At 41.4% G+C, this 15,275-nt stretch overlaps 1 protein-coding gene across 1 annotated transcript in view; it reads right to left on the minus strand.

The window, feature by feature from the left end:
- Positions 1 to 1,122: 1,122 nt before the first annotated feature.
- Positions 1,123 to 15,275, minus strand: part of atp9b (ATPase phospholipid transporting 9B) — a 56,566-nt gene continuing 42,413 nt past the window's right edge. Inside the window, exons 16-29 of the mRNA XM_071367302.1 lie at positions 14,323 to 14,484; positions 10,795 to 10,887; positions 9,908 to 9,991; positions 9,477 to 9,647; positions 9,148 to 9,246; positions 8,937 to 9,026; positions 8,095 to 8,239; positions 7,662 to 7,726; positions 7,335 to 7,490; positions 7,185 to 7,249; positions 6,923 to 7,031; positions 6,695 to 6,752; positions 5,348 to 5,551; positions 1,123 to 4,419 (exon numbers count right to left, since the gene is read on the minus strand). Of these exons, the coding sequence (XP_071223403.1) occupies positions 4,283 to 4,419; positions 5,348 to 5,551; positions 6,695 to 6,752; positions 6,923 to 7,031; positions 7,185 to 7,249; positions 7,335 to 7,490; positions 7,662 to 7,726; positions 8,095 to 8,239; positions 8,937 to 9,026; positions 9,148 to 9,246; positions 9,477 to 9,647; positions 9,908 to 9,991; positions 10,795 to 10,887; positions 14,323 to 14,484 (1,638 nt within the window). The 3' untranslated portion in view covers positions 1,123 to 4,282. The remainder of the gene's footprint in view (positions 4,420 to 5,347; positions 5,552 to 6,694; positions 6,753 to 6,922; positions 7,032 to 7,184; positions 7,250 to 7,334; positions 7,491 to 7,661; positions 7,727 to 8,094; positions 8,240 to 8,936; positions 9,027 to 9,147; positions 9,247 to 9,476; positions 9,648 to 9,907; positions 9,992 to 10,794; positions 10,888 to 14,322; positions 14,485 to 15,275) is intronic.

Raw genomic sequence — 15,275 nt, forward strand, 5'->3', positions numbered from 1 at the left:
TGAACGTACTTTGGTGTGAAAAGTGCAAATCAATCCCAGAACAACAGCAAAGGACCTTGTGAAGATGGAGGAAACAGGTACAAAAGTATCTGTATCCACAGTAAAAACGAGTCCTATATCGACATAACCTGAAAGGCCGCTCAGGAAGGAAGAAGCCACAGCTCCAAAACTGCCATAAAATAGCCGGACTACGGTTTGCAACTGCACATGGGGACAAAGATTGTACTTTTTGGAGAAATGTCCTCTGGTCTGATGAAACAAAAATAGAACAGTTTGGCCATAATGACCATCGATATGTTTGGAGGAATTTTTACTGGGATTAAAAGTAAGGAATTGTGAAAACCTGAGTTTAAATGTATTTGTCTAAGGTGTATGTAAACTTCCGACTTCAACTGTACATTTGATGCAGCATTATGACGACTCATTGTCACAATGGTAGGGATTAACTGAGCTGGTCTTGGGTCATTGATAAGTCATTGTTTCATCGCAGCCATGCGTGGACAGAGTCCAGGAGCCAAGATGATTTTGGATGTTAATCTATGGCAGGACCCAAAGGGCTTAAATGTTCGATGTCTACCCTTACTAAGGACTTAGACTTGGCCTGTGACGTAGTGTCCCCATAAGTGACAGAACACTGAGCCAATCACAGCGCAATGCTCCTATTTTCTGCTGGCTTGCTCCACCACCACAGAAAGCACTGAGCTAGGCTGAAACACCTGCATTTTGGAGCTGTCTTACTCAAGAACACAAAAAAGAGACCATGTTTGTATGCGGCTTTATTAACTCAATGATATATATATTTTTTACATTGTTTGCAAACTTAATGTGTGACATCGTATTAATGCCAAAATAACATGCAAAATTGGCAAGCCCCCCACCCCCAAAAAATATATATAGATAATTTATTTTGCTGCTAAAAATGTGGGGCTCAAAACAGGTGGGACCCTGAATGATGGTCGCCACTGATTCTGATCTACTTTCCGGCTGTCTTTTTAGCCATTTATGAATGTGTTATTCAATGCGTTTCTATGGGCTAAAGTAGTAAAGGACAAATTCAATATTATATCAAATAAAATATTTTATACCTTTAAGGTTGTTAAGCAATCACACCATATGAAGCAATTATTTGTTAAAATGTCAATTTATTGCTCATTGCTCATTAAATCAATAGCAATACCATAAATTGCAGTCTATGACATGGAATGCAAGTCCTCAACAGATTAATCCTGTATAACACCATACAAACAGAGCACAAGTATCAACAGAAAACACATCGTTAGACAATTGGGATCAAGTTAACTTAAAAAATATATATTTGTATTAAAATGACAGCCATGTCCATACGTCACTCATAAATAAACATAACAGCCCAGTCTGCCTCATACAGCGTTGCCGTGTACAGTATGGTTGCCAATTCTATTCAGGACATACAGGAATGATTTACCTGAGTTCAACTCAAATGGGATACAAAAACATGGCAACCTCTTCCACAGAGAAATATACAACACTTACAGTACAGACAAAGACAATCAGGAAAATAGATCCGTGTGAGCGTCATGATACATGTATTCAATTGTGTTTGGACTAGGCATTTATATCTAACTAAACACACACACTCACATGGCAAGAATGATAAAACTCATTCCGCCAAACCCGCTGTCAAGTTTCGTCTTTGCATCCATAGCAGGGTGAAAGTCAGTTTCGTCTCAAGCCCAGAAGACATAAGATGTTAATAAAGATACTGTCAAATTAGTAATTGTCAGAGGATGCCTACAAAACTACGGCCTTAATATTCTGTGGTTGTTTGAGATTGAGAAAGAACAGTAGTCATTGTGAAATATTGTCAGAAGTGAGTGGTTACAGCAAGGTATATATATATATATCCCTTGTGGTCATGCTGCTGACCCAGGAGATCTTTCAAATAAGAAACAGAATACTCTAGCTAGTCTAGCTAATCCTGTGATTGACAAATCGGAGCTACGAGAGCCGATTTCCAAACGCAACAATCAAACAATGAGGCACAAATGCAAACTGGCATGTCCAGCAACCAGGGCTGGCAGCCAATGACAAATACACATCCCTATAGCGTAATGCACTGTGTTCAAGGCCAGGATGCAAGGAATACAATTGCCTAAATCAAATTAACTATGGAGTGCTGGTTTCTACTCTCAGGAATTCATGAAGATATTTGATATGATATTCAGCATCTGGAAAAGTAAAGGACTTATTGTACAAAGAGAAAACATCCAAAGCCAGTTGGGTGTTGTTCCCAGAACAAATAATTTGCACTTTTATTTGCAAAATGTAGCTTAATGTATGTTTTCCCAAAGTACACTACCGGTCAAAAGTTTTAGAACACCTACTCATTCAACGGTTGTTCTTCATTTTGACTATTTTCTACATTGTAGAATAATAGTGAAGACATCAAAACTATGAAATAACACATTAGGAATCATCTAGTAACCAAAAAAGTGTTAAACAAATCAAAATATATTTTATATATGAGATTCTTAGCATTCTCTCAAACAGCTTCATGAGGTAGTCACCTGGAATGCATTTCAAACAGGTGTGCCTTGTTAAAAGTAAATTTGTTGAATTCTTTCCTTCTTAATGCGTTTGAGCCAATCAGTTGTGCTGTGACAAGGTAGAGGGGGGGTTTACAGAAGACAGCCCTATTTGGCAAAAGTCCATATGATGGCAAGAACAGCTCAAAAACACCTAGAGAAAATACAGTCCATCATTACTTTAAGACATGAAGGTCTGTCAACGCGGAACATTTCAGAGTTACCTCTGCTGCAGAGGATAAGTTCCTTATAGTCACCAGTCTCAGAAACTGCAGCCCAAATAAAAGCTTCACAGAGTTCAAGTAACAGACATCTCAACATCAACTGGTCAGAGGAGACTGTGTGAATCAGGCCTTCATGGTTGAATTGCTGCAAAGAAATCACTAGTAAAGGACACCAATAAGAAGAAGAGACTTGCTTGGGCCAAGAAACAGGCGCAATGGACAGACCGGTGGAGATGTGTCCTTTGGTCTGATGTCCAAATTTGAGATTATTGGTTCCAACCACCATGTCTTTGTGAGACGCGGTGTGGGTGAACGGATGATCTCTGCATGTGTATTTCCCACCGTGACGCATGGAGGAGGAGGTGTGATGGTGTGGGGGTGCTTTGCTGGTGATACTGTCTGTGATTTATTTAGAATTCAAGGCACACTTAACCAGCATGGCTACCTTAGCATTCTGCAGCAATACGCCATTTTATCTGGTTTGAGCTTAGTGGGACTATCATTTGTTTTTCAACAGGACAATGACCCAACACACTTCCAAGGCTGTGTAAGCACTATTTTGCCAAGAAGGAGAGTGATGGAGTGCTGCATCAGATCACCTGGCAATCCCCCGACCTCAACCAAATTAAGATGGCTTGGGATGAGTCGGACCGCAGAGTGAAGGTAAAGCAGCCAACAAGTACTGAGCATATGTGGGAACTCCAAGACTGTTGGAACAGCATTCCAGGTGAAGCTGGTTGAGAGAATGCCAAAAGTGTGCAAATCTGTCATCAAGGCAAAGGGTGGCTATTTGAAGAATATCAAATATATTTGTATTTAACACTTTTTTGGTTACTACATGATTCCATATGTGTTATTTCATAGTTTTGATGTCTTCACTATTATTCTACAATATAGTAAATAGTACAAATCCTTGAATGAGTTGGTGTTCTAAAACCTTTGACCGGTATTGTAAGTACAGTTAAGCGTCAGGGTACAGTAGTAAAATGCTGCACGCGTTAAATTCGTATTGACAGTGCTTAGGAATCAAAGTTGTAAATCACAAATTAAACCATCATACTGTTATCTCTACTCAGTACAGAGATTAATAAAGTTGAATAAATCACTTTTTTTATTTTATTTTTATGCAGAACTACATATACAAAAAGTTAAACGCGGAAACCATAGTCATCGAGTTATAAAAATTAAAAAAAGACACTTGAAGCGATTCGGTTGGAAGTGCATTTAAACAGAAGGCAAATTGACCCGAGCCTTCCCGTCCAGTCCCTTTTTAGCATTTGTGTGGCGCTGTCTTTACAAGCATTACCACATTCCAGTGAGATAAATCCATACAATACTCTATTCGTGTTTTTGCTTCTAGTGACCTCTTTAGATTCCCTGTCTGTCAATCACTGTGGATCAGTAAAAAAAGCCCTGAAAAGAAAGGTTGGATCATAGAGAGCGTAAGAAAGATGATTAGGAGAGTTGTGTAAGCAGGATAGAGCTTAAAATGGCTCATGAGGACAGCTTGGAGTAGCTGGGTGGGGAGAACTTGCGCTTCAGGTATTTGATGATATAGAGAGGGAGACAGCTGACGACGGTGATCACTGACACCTTCCAAAGGAAGGCTGGTGTCGTGATGAAGCCCAGGTCTGGTATAAAAAAACAACACAGGTTAGAAATCTGTCCAAATAACCGCACATACAATATGTGCAAGGCACTGACATGTTGATATGCATTAATTTATTATCACTATATTTTCAATTTATTCAAAAGATTTAGTTGATAATTATGGATCCATGTTTTCTCTTTAAAAAGAGCTTTTGCACACATGCCTGGAATGAGACATCACTGAGTGGAATGGTAAAACAATATAAGTAGCAGGAAAATATGCTCAATACGTCACATCAAATATGGCTGAAAAAGACATGGTCAGAGTTTGGTCACAGAAGGAACACAAACAGGGCTGAGCAGTCACAGCACGGTCAAAAACAGTGACGAGAGGAAAGTGTGAATAGGAAGTGGAAGAGAAGAGGTAGCGTTTCCACAGTGCTGCACACCTACCCAGAAATGCTCCAAAGGACACCCTGCCTATGCCTGTCCCAAGGACACATACAGTAGCAAAAGAGAGGATGAGCAGCAGAGAGAGAGAGAGAGAGAGAGAGAGACCAAATGAGTGCTAGCATGAGAGAGAGAAAAACAGGGAAAGAGATACGGGAGCGAGCGAGGGAGAAGGGGAGAGGCAGAGAGAAGATGGCAGACACGAACAAAGCACAGACCTCCAAGGTTGAATTGGGGTAACTGAAACATAAGTGCATCAAACTAAAACACACAAGCTGCAGTGCAGTGTAGTGCAAAGGGTGAGACTGTTCCACGACAAGATTAAAGTGTTTGTAAAAAACTGCCCTCCACATAACAAAAAAGCAAATAGCAACATCAAATAATTTCCCCTCAACACTTATCAGCACAAAAGCAAACAGCATACTTTTTTACTTTTTTTGTTTTTTACTTTGGCCCTAAAGGGATAAATAACATTTAATTGAGTTGTTTTTTCCCCTCAGGTAAACAACATTTGCTTACCGAAGTACTCATTGAGGAAGGCAAGCGAGGCTATGTAGCAGCCCAGACTGAGGAACTCTGCTAGCACCATGAGCCAGTGCCAGGTTCGGATGTTGAGCGCCACCATGAGCAGCTCGGTGAGGATCAGCGCAGTGAAGGAGATGGCCACCACGTGCACAAACTCAGACTCAAACAATACCAGTGCGCCGTACATCAGGATGCCGCCTGGGGGCGCCACAAAGAAGTGTTAGTGACGTAGTACTGGTTGAGTAACTGTTTAACCAGCATGAGAAAGAAACTAGAGAATGATCAACTAGAATGAATTCTAGTCATCAACTAGAATAAATTTGTTTCTAGTTAATAACAATAAGACCTAACATAAAATGTACCGGCTTATTCTTTTAGGGAACCAAATATGACAAGTACATTAGGCCTTTGTTTTGGATTATTTCTTAAGTTACTTTGATCCCCAATGCTCACTGAAAGTCTGTTATTCATAATATGTATTAGGATTCAAGCAAGTCTTAAGACACAGGATCTGACTCAATTACAGTATTTATGAGGGCAAACAGACAATGTGTCCAAGTGTATCCAAAAACCAACCAGGTAGACCACTGAGTACTGTAGCATGACACTCATTCATCTATTCTATGGTGGTGCCTACTGTATTTTGATAGCCTTTCATTTAATTATAACACACCGCAAATTGAGCTTAATAGCCTATTACTGATCACATAATTGCCTTTTCCATACAGTCTACATACAGTGCATTCCTGGGAGTTAAACTCTGTAATAAATTAAAACCGACGATCGTGGCCCGATATTTTTTCTCCCCCCTCATATCTCCCTGTTTTTCATTGGACTTTGGTAATAGACCTTTAATTAAAAAACGAGAGCTGTCAGGAAGTGACGCTTCAGTAAGAACATAGATCTTTCTCAACACGCTGCATGGCTTAGCGATTACAGAAATATCGATTTACTGGACAGACAAAAGCCTGCGTGTAACTGCAGATGACGCTTGGAAACCTAAGCTACTGAGAAACAGGACTGTCTGAGAGTCAGGGGGCCAGGGGACTGACGGTATCGCACATAGTAAAAATGATGAAATATAAGTGTGGTGCCTGGATGAACGGTCAGTAATAAAAGGTGTTTAAGCCAGTACGCTGCGCTTCGTTCAGGTTGCTTTCAGAAAAGCTGCCTTACTGTGCGGATGGATCATTTGGATATAAGAGTTGTGCACCTGGCCGCCATCTTCAGAATATCCATAATGTTTAGAAGCACCCTCCCCTGTGTTAGTATTCATCATTAGAACTGTGTTAAGGAAATCTAACTCAGAAAGCTACAGGAGTATCCTGTCAATTCTCTTACCTTGGTAAATACTGATTAACACCCAAATGAGAAAAGTCTTGAAAGACAAGGAACGACCCTAAAAGAAGAGAAAAATACAGAATTGCAGACATCATAATCTAATTCCTGTCAAAACACAACTTTGGAATTCACTTTAACCTGTTAAACCCTGAATGAAAATAGAGTCCGTGTAAATTGACCATCCATTCCCCGTCAGCCTGTATTATATAGGAGAGGTTGTCATTTTACCTTGGTGAGGTCTTTGTAAAGCTCAGGGTACAGCAGGGCCATCTCTGGCTTCACGTCCTGGTCCAGCACCAGGGAAAATACAGGGAACATAGTGTAGATGGTAGAATACCTGCACAGAAGGGGAGAACACAGGACCGAGTTAATACAGAACACTGTGCCAGTGCATCAATAGAAAGGGTCACACCTTCTCATGTTTAGACGCATGCACATACTGTACGCACAAATGGAAACAATTGCCGTAGAAATATAGACAACCACATACCCAACCATGAGAAAACCCTGGTACAAAGGGACTGATGCAAAGTAGAAAATGGAGGAAAACACTGCCTGCAAAGAGGGAGAGAGATGACACGTTTCATTCAAGTCCTTCCATATTCAGGAGTAGTAACATAAACATGTTCAGGTCTGTTACCTGCATGGTTGATATGATCATGCCTCGGTGCATGACAAACTGGCCCAGGGCTGCTGAGCGCTTGTAGCTGTTCCTGCCGTGGACCATGAGCAGCCGGCCAATGTGCTTAAACTGAGTGATGGAGAAATCTGCCGCCAGGGATGCCTGCTTCCCCTCCTGCACGGGGAGAGCATAAGTGCGTAATGTTATTCTACGGAAGGACACACCCCATATCCCACTAAATACGGCACCCATAACAGGTTTTGCATTTAATTTTTTATTTTAATTGACTATTAAACGTTATAATATGTGGATGGGATAAGAGGAGGAGTGATATGGGTTGTTTACCTTTCCTTCAATGCCGATACCACAGTCTGCTGCCTGGATCATACTGACATCATTACCTCCATCACCTGGGAGAGACAAGAGAGCCACACGTCAGCCACAGGCTCAATAATAACATGTAAAAGAGCCATATGGAAATAAGGCTTACGCCCCAGGATGATGACAGAACAATGTTAACAATGATGCTTGTGCTGTTTGATTGCCATCTTGTGGACATAATAGGTGTGTACCTTCTCGTACTGGGATTAGTTTCTTCTTTTTCAAAAAAGTAGTCAATAGTGAGGTATATTACTGGTAGGAATTTTCTACAATTGACTTATTTAATCATTTGGCATTCATTGTACACCGATCATTGTAGCAGTCGTGTCTGATACAAAGGATGAGAGTGGTTAGTTGTTATGCATCTGGGTCTTGCCCAGGGTGCAAAGGGGCTCACCTATGGCACAGGTTCTGTTGGCTGTGTGCTGCTTGAGCAGGTGGACGATCTGGGCTTTCTGAGTGGGGGAGCAGCGACAGCAGACTACCGCTGGACACTGACACGCCAGCTCCACAAACTCATGCTCATAGTACCGCAGACACACCTGTGGGAAGAGAAACATACTGACACGCCAGCTCCACAAACTCATTTGATTTGGAAAATGCAAACGCATCCGGACCCACACAAGCACATTTAAATCATGAAGTATTTACTGTACCATCTCTTCAGATCCATTCTCTTATTTTTTTATACCTTTATTTAACGAGGCAAGTCAGTTAAGAACAAATTCTTATTGTCAATGACGGTCTAGGAACAGTGGGTTAACTGCCTTGTTCAGGGGCAGAACGACGGATTTTTACCTTGTCAGCTCAGGGATTATATCCAGCAACCTTTCGGTCACCAGTCCAACACTCTAACCACTAGGCTACCTGCCGCCCTGTCAATCAATGGTGTTATAATTAAGCAACAACGCCAGAGGGGGTGTGGTATATGGCCAATATACCACGGCTAAGGGCTGTTCTTCACAACGCAAAGTGCCTGTATACAGCCCTTAGCCGTGGTATATTGGCACATATACCACAAATCCCAGAGATGCCTTATTGCTATTATAAACTGGTTACCAATGTAATTAGAGCAGCTCAAATAAATATTTTGTCATACCCGTGGTATACGGTCTGATATACCACGGCTGTTAGCCAATCAGCATTCAGGGCTCAAACCACTCAGTTGATGTTTTTTTGGCTGCATCTACATTACAATCTGCTTTGAGAGGTCTGTGAGAAGTGTTTGTGCTGTAGTACCTCCAAGGAGTCTCCAGAGATGACCAGAGCACAGTCGTGTTTCCTTCTGAAGGCATTGAGCTCCAGATGGGCCTCTCCTCTGTTGGAGACCTGCTCGAGAGCCAGGCAATACAATTAGTGGAAGGACAGATACAGGACCATTTCCTCATCCCTTTAACACTCATCAAGTGACAGATTATTATCTTAAGATGAAAAAGAAAGAGAAGCGAACCGATCTGAAGACATGAATATCTTGGCTTCTGGACACCAAATGGGAGCTTTTAGCGATACAAGTAGCTGTCTCCAGCTTATCCCCAGTAAGCATCCATATCTGAACAGAAAACAAAACCATGACAGGGAATCAGTGACAGCATTAAAAGCACAATTTTATAGTATTTCATATTATACACGGACTAGTCAGATTCTGGTATGACACGGAATGCCTCTTTTCCACAGCTAACATTATACTGTATATGGAAAGGACAGCGCAATATAAATGCAGCCAACATATAACAAGTTCACAGTTGTAGTAAAACACAGAAGGATAGTGTGGTCTCATACCTTGATCCCAGCGTTTCTGAGGAGCTCCAGGGTCGGCCTGACGTCAGCCTGTAGTTGGTCCTCAACCCCAGTCAAACACAGAAGCTCCATCTCCCTCTCCAGACTCTCTACCACTGCTGACACCTTCAGAGCCCGGTCATGGATACTCAGCTTGGCCTGGTTGTAACGGTTCTACACCAACACAGAGGGAAAGATAGTCAGTCAGTGAGGGAGGCAGAGATGAGAAAGGAAGTGATAACGAAAGAGATAGGGAGGTAGAAATCATAAGTGAGAAAAATCAGAGAGAAATAAATAACCATTGCAAAAGTGTGTAGCGCATCGGGCAAAAGAGGGAAGGAAATTGGTGGAATGAGGGCAAGTAGGCAGCTCATTCGGTTTGAAGATTATTTTCAATTCAGCAGGACATTAAGAAGGGACATTATGTTTTGCACCTCAAAGTCTGTATACTGCTCTTCAGACAGAGATTTCTTAGCCACCACCAGGGTCCGAAGCCCTTCCCTGGCCATGTTCCCACACTGAGAACAAAAGAGGGGATAGTTAGGAAAGAGTGATGTAATATGATAAAACCAGAAATGACTGAACATTTGTAGAGACAAACGTACTCTCTCTATAGTCCAGTCAGACACGTATTTATGAAACAAACAATATGTTTCAACAAATTTCATATGGCATACAGTAGGTGTAACATCCGCTGAATAGCATACAGTATACAGTCAGCTGCATCAGAACGGCACGTACAGTTAACCAACAAAGACAGAAATCAATGGGGAATAACGTCGCCTCGGGAGAAAGTTCAGGAGGACACAAAACCCACATTTTATTGTTTCATATGAAACGCCAATGAGCTGAAAGTGACGCGCTGATTGCTTATTGACATGGTACCCATATAGCACCACTGCTTGGACAGTCTACGGGATATTACACTCAATGGAACATCATTAACACCATTGTTAGGAATATGACATACTGGATGCGTCCCAAATGGCACCTTATTCCCTATATAGTGCATTATATTAAACCAACGCCCTGGTCAAAAATAGTGCACTAAATAGGGTGCAATTTGGGACGCATACATTAATGCCTCCTAGGAAAGGAATCCACTTCATGTTGGTCACTAATTAAATCAAAAACAGCCCCTGGTCCTAAATGACTCAATATTGCCAATACAATTATGAACATACAGTATTGCACACCCAGTCATGGGTGGGCCTGTTGATCTTGTGATGAATGAATGTCCTGGTTAACAACAGAGGTAATTACCCTGCATGTGTTCGATACATTTTGTTCATACGTACAACAGTCTGGATGGAAGCCTTACCTCCTCCTCCAGCCAATCATTGTACTGCACGATACTCGCCATGGCAACATCAGCACCCTTCATATAAAACGTGATGTCACCTGTGGTCTCCTCCTAGAGCAAAATATGAGAGAAAATGTAGATGTATAATCATATGAAAGGTATTCCAGTGCCATATAATATGAACACCAGACCTGAATTCAAATATCATTTTTTGTTAATGTCTAGATGGGCGTTACACCATCCTGACTTTTCTCCTGGTTCCATTAGAGCAGGAAAGCTCAACCAAGCACAGCTTAAGTATTTGAAATGATTTCAAATAGTATTTAAACCCAGGACTGACTAACACACCACACACACACACACACACACACACACACACACAACCAGGCAAAAGTGTGGACACACCTACTCATTCAAGGGTTTTTATTTATTTTTTAGAATGTTCTACATTGTATAATAATAGTGATGACATCAGAACTATGAAATAATACATATGGAATCATGTAGCAACCAAAAAAGTCAAAATACAGTTGAAGTCGGAAGTTTACATACATTTAGGTTGGAGTCATTAAAACAAATTTTTCAACCACTCCACAAATTTCTTGTTAACAAACTATAGTTTTGGCAATTGTTTAAAGACAGATTATTTAACTTAAAATTCACTGTGTCACAATTCCAGTGGGTCAGAAGTTTAAATACACTAAGTTGACTGTGCCTTTAAACAGCTTGGAAAATTCCAGAAAATGATGTCATGGCTTTAGAAGCTAATTGACATAATTTGAGTCAATTGGAGGTGTACCTGTATTTCAAGCCTACCTTCAAACTCAGTGCCTCTTTGCTTGACATCATGGGAAAATCAAAAGAAATCAGCCAAGACCTCAGAAAAAAATTGTAGACCTCCACAAGTCTGGTTCATCCTTGGGAGCAATTTCCAAATGCCTGAAGGTACCATGTTCATCTGTACAAACAATAGTACGCAAGTATAAACACCATGGGACCACGCAGCCGTCATAGCACTCAAGAAGGAGATGTGTTCTGTCTCCTAGAGATGAACGTACTTTGGTGCAAAAAGTGAAAATCAATTCCAGAACAACAGCAAACAGCAAAGGACATTGTGAAGATGCTGGCGGTAACAGATACAAAAGTATCTATATCCACAGTAAAACGAGTCCTACATCGACATAACCTGGAAGGCCGCTCAGCAAGGAAGAAGCCACTGCTCCAAAACCGCCATAAAAAACCCAGACTACGGTTTGGAACTGCACATGGGGACAAAGATTGTACTTTTTGGAGAAATGTCCTCTGTTCTGATGAAACAAAAATAGAACTGTTTGGCCATAATGACCATCGTTATGTTTGGAGGAAAAAGGGGGAAGCTTGCAAGCTGAAGAACACCATCCCAACCGTGAAGCACGGGGGTGGCAGCATCCTGTTGTGTGGGTGCTTTGCTGCAGGAGGGACTGGTGCACTTCACAAAATAGATGGCATCATGAGGCTGGACAATTATGCGGATATATTGAAGCAACATCTCAAGACATCAGTCAGGAAGTTAAAGCTTGGTCGCAAATGGGTCTTCCAAATGGACAATGACCTCAAGCATACTTCCAAAGTTGTGGCAAAATGGCTTAAGGACAACAAAGTCAAGGTATTGGAGTGGCCATCACAAAGCCCTGACCTCAGTCCTATAGAAAATGTGTGGGCAGAACTGAAAAAGCGTGTGCAAGCAAGGAGGCCTACAAACCTGACTCAGTTACACCAACTCTGACAGGAGGAATGGGCCAAAATTCACCCAACTTATTGTGGGAAGCTTCTGGAAGGCTACCCGAAGCGTTTGACCCAAGTTAAACAATTTAAAGGCAATGCTACCAAATACTAATTGAGTGTATGTAAACTTTTGACCCACTGAGAATGTGACGAAAGAAATAAAAGCTGAAATAAATTATTCTCTCTACTATTATACTGACATTTCACATTCTTAAAATAAAGTGGTGATCCTAACTGACCTAGGACAGGGAATTTTTACGAGGATTAAATGTCAGGAATTGTGAAAAACTGAGTTTAAATTTATTTGGCTAAGGTGTATGTAAACTTTCGACTTCAACTGTATATTTGATATTTGAGATTCTTCAAAGTAGCCACCCTTTGCCTTAATGACAGCTTTGCACACGCTTGGCATTCTCTCAACCAGCTTCATGAGGTAATCACCTGGAATGCATTTCAATTAACAGGTGTGCCTTGTTAAAAGTTAATTTGTGGAATTTCTTTCCTTCTTAATGCATTTGAGCCAATCAGTTGTGTTGTGACAAGGTAGGGGTGGTATACAGAAAATAGCCCTATTTGGTAAAAGACAAAGTCCATATTATGGCAAGAACAGCTCAAATAAGCAAAGAAAATGACAGTCTATCATTACTTTAAGACATGAAGGTCAGTCAATGCAGAAAATTTCAAGAACTTTGACAGTTTCTTCAAGTGCAGTCACAAAAACCATTAAGCGCTATGATGAAACTGGCTCTCATGAGGACCGCCACAGGAAATTAAGACAAAGTTACCTCTGCTGCAGAGGATAAGTTCATTAACGTTAGTAGCCTCAGAATTTGCAGCCCAAACAAATGCTTCAGAGTTCAAGTAACAGACACATCTCAACATCAACTGTTCAGAGGAGACCGCGTGAATCAGGCCTTCATGGTCAAATTGCTGCAAAGAATCCACTACTAAAGGACACCAATAAGAAGAAGAGACTTGCTTGGGCCAAGAAATTAGACCGGTGAAAATATGTCCTTTGGTCTGATGAGTGCAAATTTTTGATTTTTGGTTCCAACCGCCGTGTTTTTGTGAGACGCAGAGTAGGTGAACTGATGAGCTCCTCATTTGTGGTTCCCACTGTGAAGCATGGAGGAGGAGGTGTGATGGTGCTTTGCTGGTGACACTGTATGTTATTTATGTTGAATTCAAGGCACTCTTAACCAGCATGGCTACCACAGCATTCTGCAGCGATTCGCCATCCCATCTGGTTTTTGCTTAGTGGGACTATCATTTATTTTTCAACAGAACAACGACCCAACACACCTCCAGGCTGTGTAAGGGCTATTTGACCAAGGAGAGTGATGGAGTGCTGCATCAGATGACCTGGCCTCCACAATCACCCGACCTCGACCCAATTGAGATGGTTTGGGATGAGTTGGACCGCAGAGTGAAGGAAAAGCGGGCCAACAAGTGCTCAGCATATGTGGGAACTCCCTCAAGACTGTTGGAAAAGCATTCCAGGTGAAGCTGGTTGAGAGAATGCCAAGAGTGTGCAAAGCTGTCATCAAGGCAAAAGGTGGCTACTTTGAAGAATCTCAAATATATTTTGATTTGTTTAAAATGTTTTTGGTTACTACATGATTCCATATGTGTTATTTCATAGTTTTGATGTCTTCACTATTATTCTACAATGTAGAAAATAGTAAAAATAAAGAAAAACCCTGGAATGAGTAGGTGTGTCCAAACTTTTTACTGGTACTGTAGTTTTGTTGACCATTACATGGGTGGTAACTACGTCCATACCCTGATGATGATGCCCATCCTCTTGCTCTCTGAGGTGAAGGGGAAGATCTGCAGGATGTAGTAGGTTAGGACCTGTCCTGCTGGGGTCTTCAGCTGCAGGGAGGTCAGGTCCCTGTTCACCAGAGTCAGCCCTACGCTCTCCGTCCACCGCACCAGCGCCACCTGAAGAGGAGCAACGTGCCCACATACAATAAGGTCAATGGTCAGGAACACACCTGCACAGACCCAGGCCCTCTGTGCCTCTCACTAGGGTCTAGCTACGGGTCCACATAGAGGGTTCAGAGGTCAAGGTTAGGGGCTCTGTGTAGGCTCACAGGGTCAACTTCCTGATCGCCTTGAATCAAAGGAAACACACAGGAAAGTAACTGGTTCATTGTTAAGTATCATTCACAGCTGAGAGGGAATACAATGAGACACAGAAGGAGGCTGTTGGCCTCATAGTAACAGAAGGACTATTAAACTATAATTCAGTGTCCAATTATTACACAATACAAGAATGGCGAATAATCCTGAAGTCATATGCTATGCTTTAGAGATTAAGACATATGGGGAAGGGACAAATGTGTTATCCAGGACCATTATAAATGGTAGATAAACAAAAGAATATGCACATTTGGATAATTTGTTAGTCCAATTATCTTAAGTATCACTTTGCAGTCAAAAAGTATAAAAGGTAACATGGCCAATAATTGAAACAGAAAGGCAAGCACTAAAACTGGCCTCTACTTAGTTATCATAATGAACAGGGATCTTTGTGAGCGTGTCCCTTCCCCAATAATGGGGCATATGCTCAACCGCAGCTTCATGTAAGCAACCTACACATCCATGCTCAGTGTGCCAAAATATATATTTTCTGTGGTTTAACAACTGGTTGTATTACACACCATTGAAATACAAGAACATACTCTGCATTTCAAAATAGAGTCCAGTACACTATTGTGACGCAGTACAGC

Source organism: Salvelinus alpinus, chromosome 26 (assembly GCF_045679555.1).
Source record: "Salvelinus alpinus chromosome 26, SLU_Salpinus.1, whole genome shotgun sequence".
NCBI classification, from domain to species: domain Eukaryota; kingdom Metazoa; phylum Chordata; class Actinopteri; order Salmoniformes; family Salmonidae; genus Salvelinus; species Salvelinus alpinus.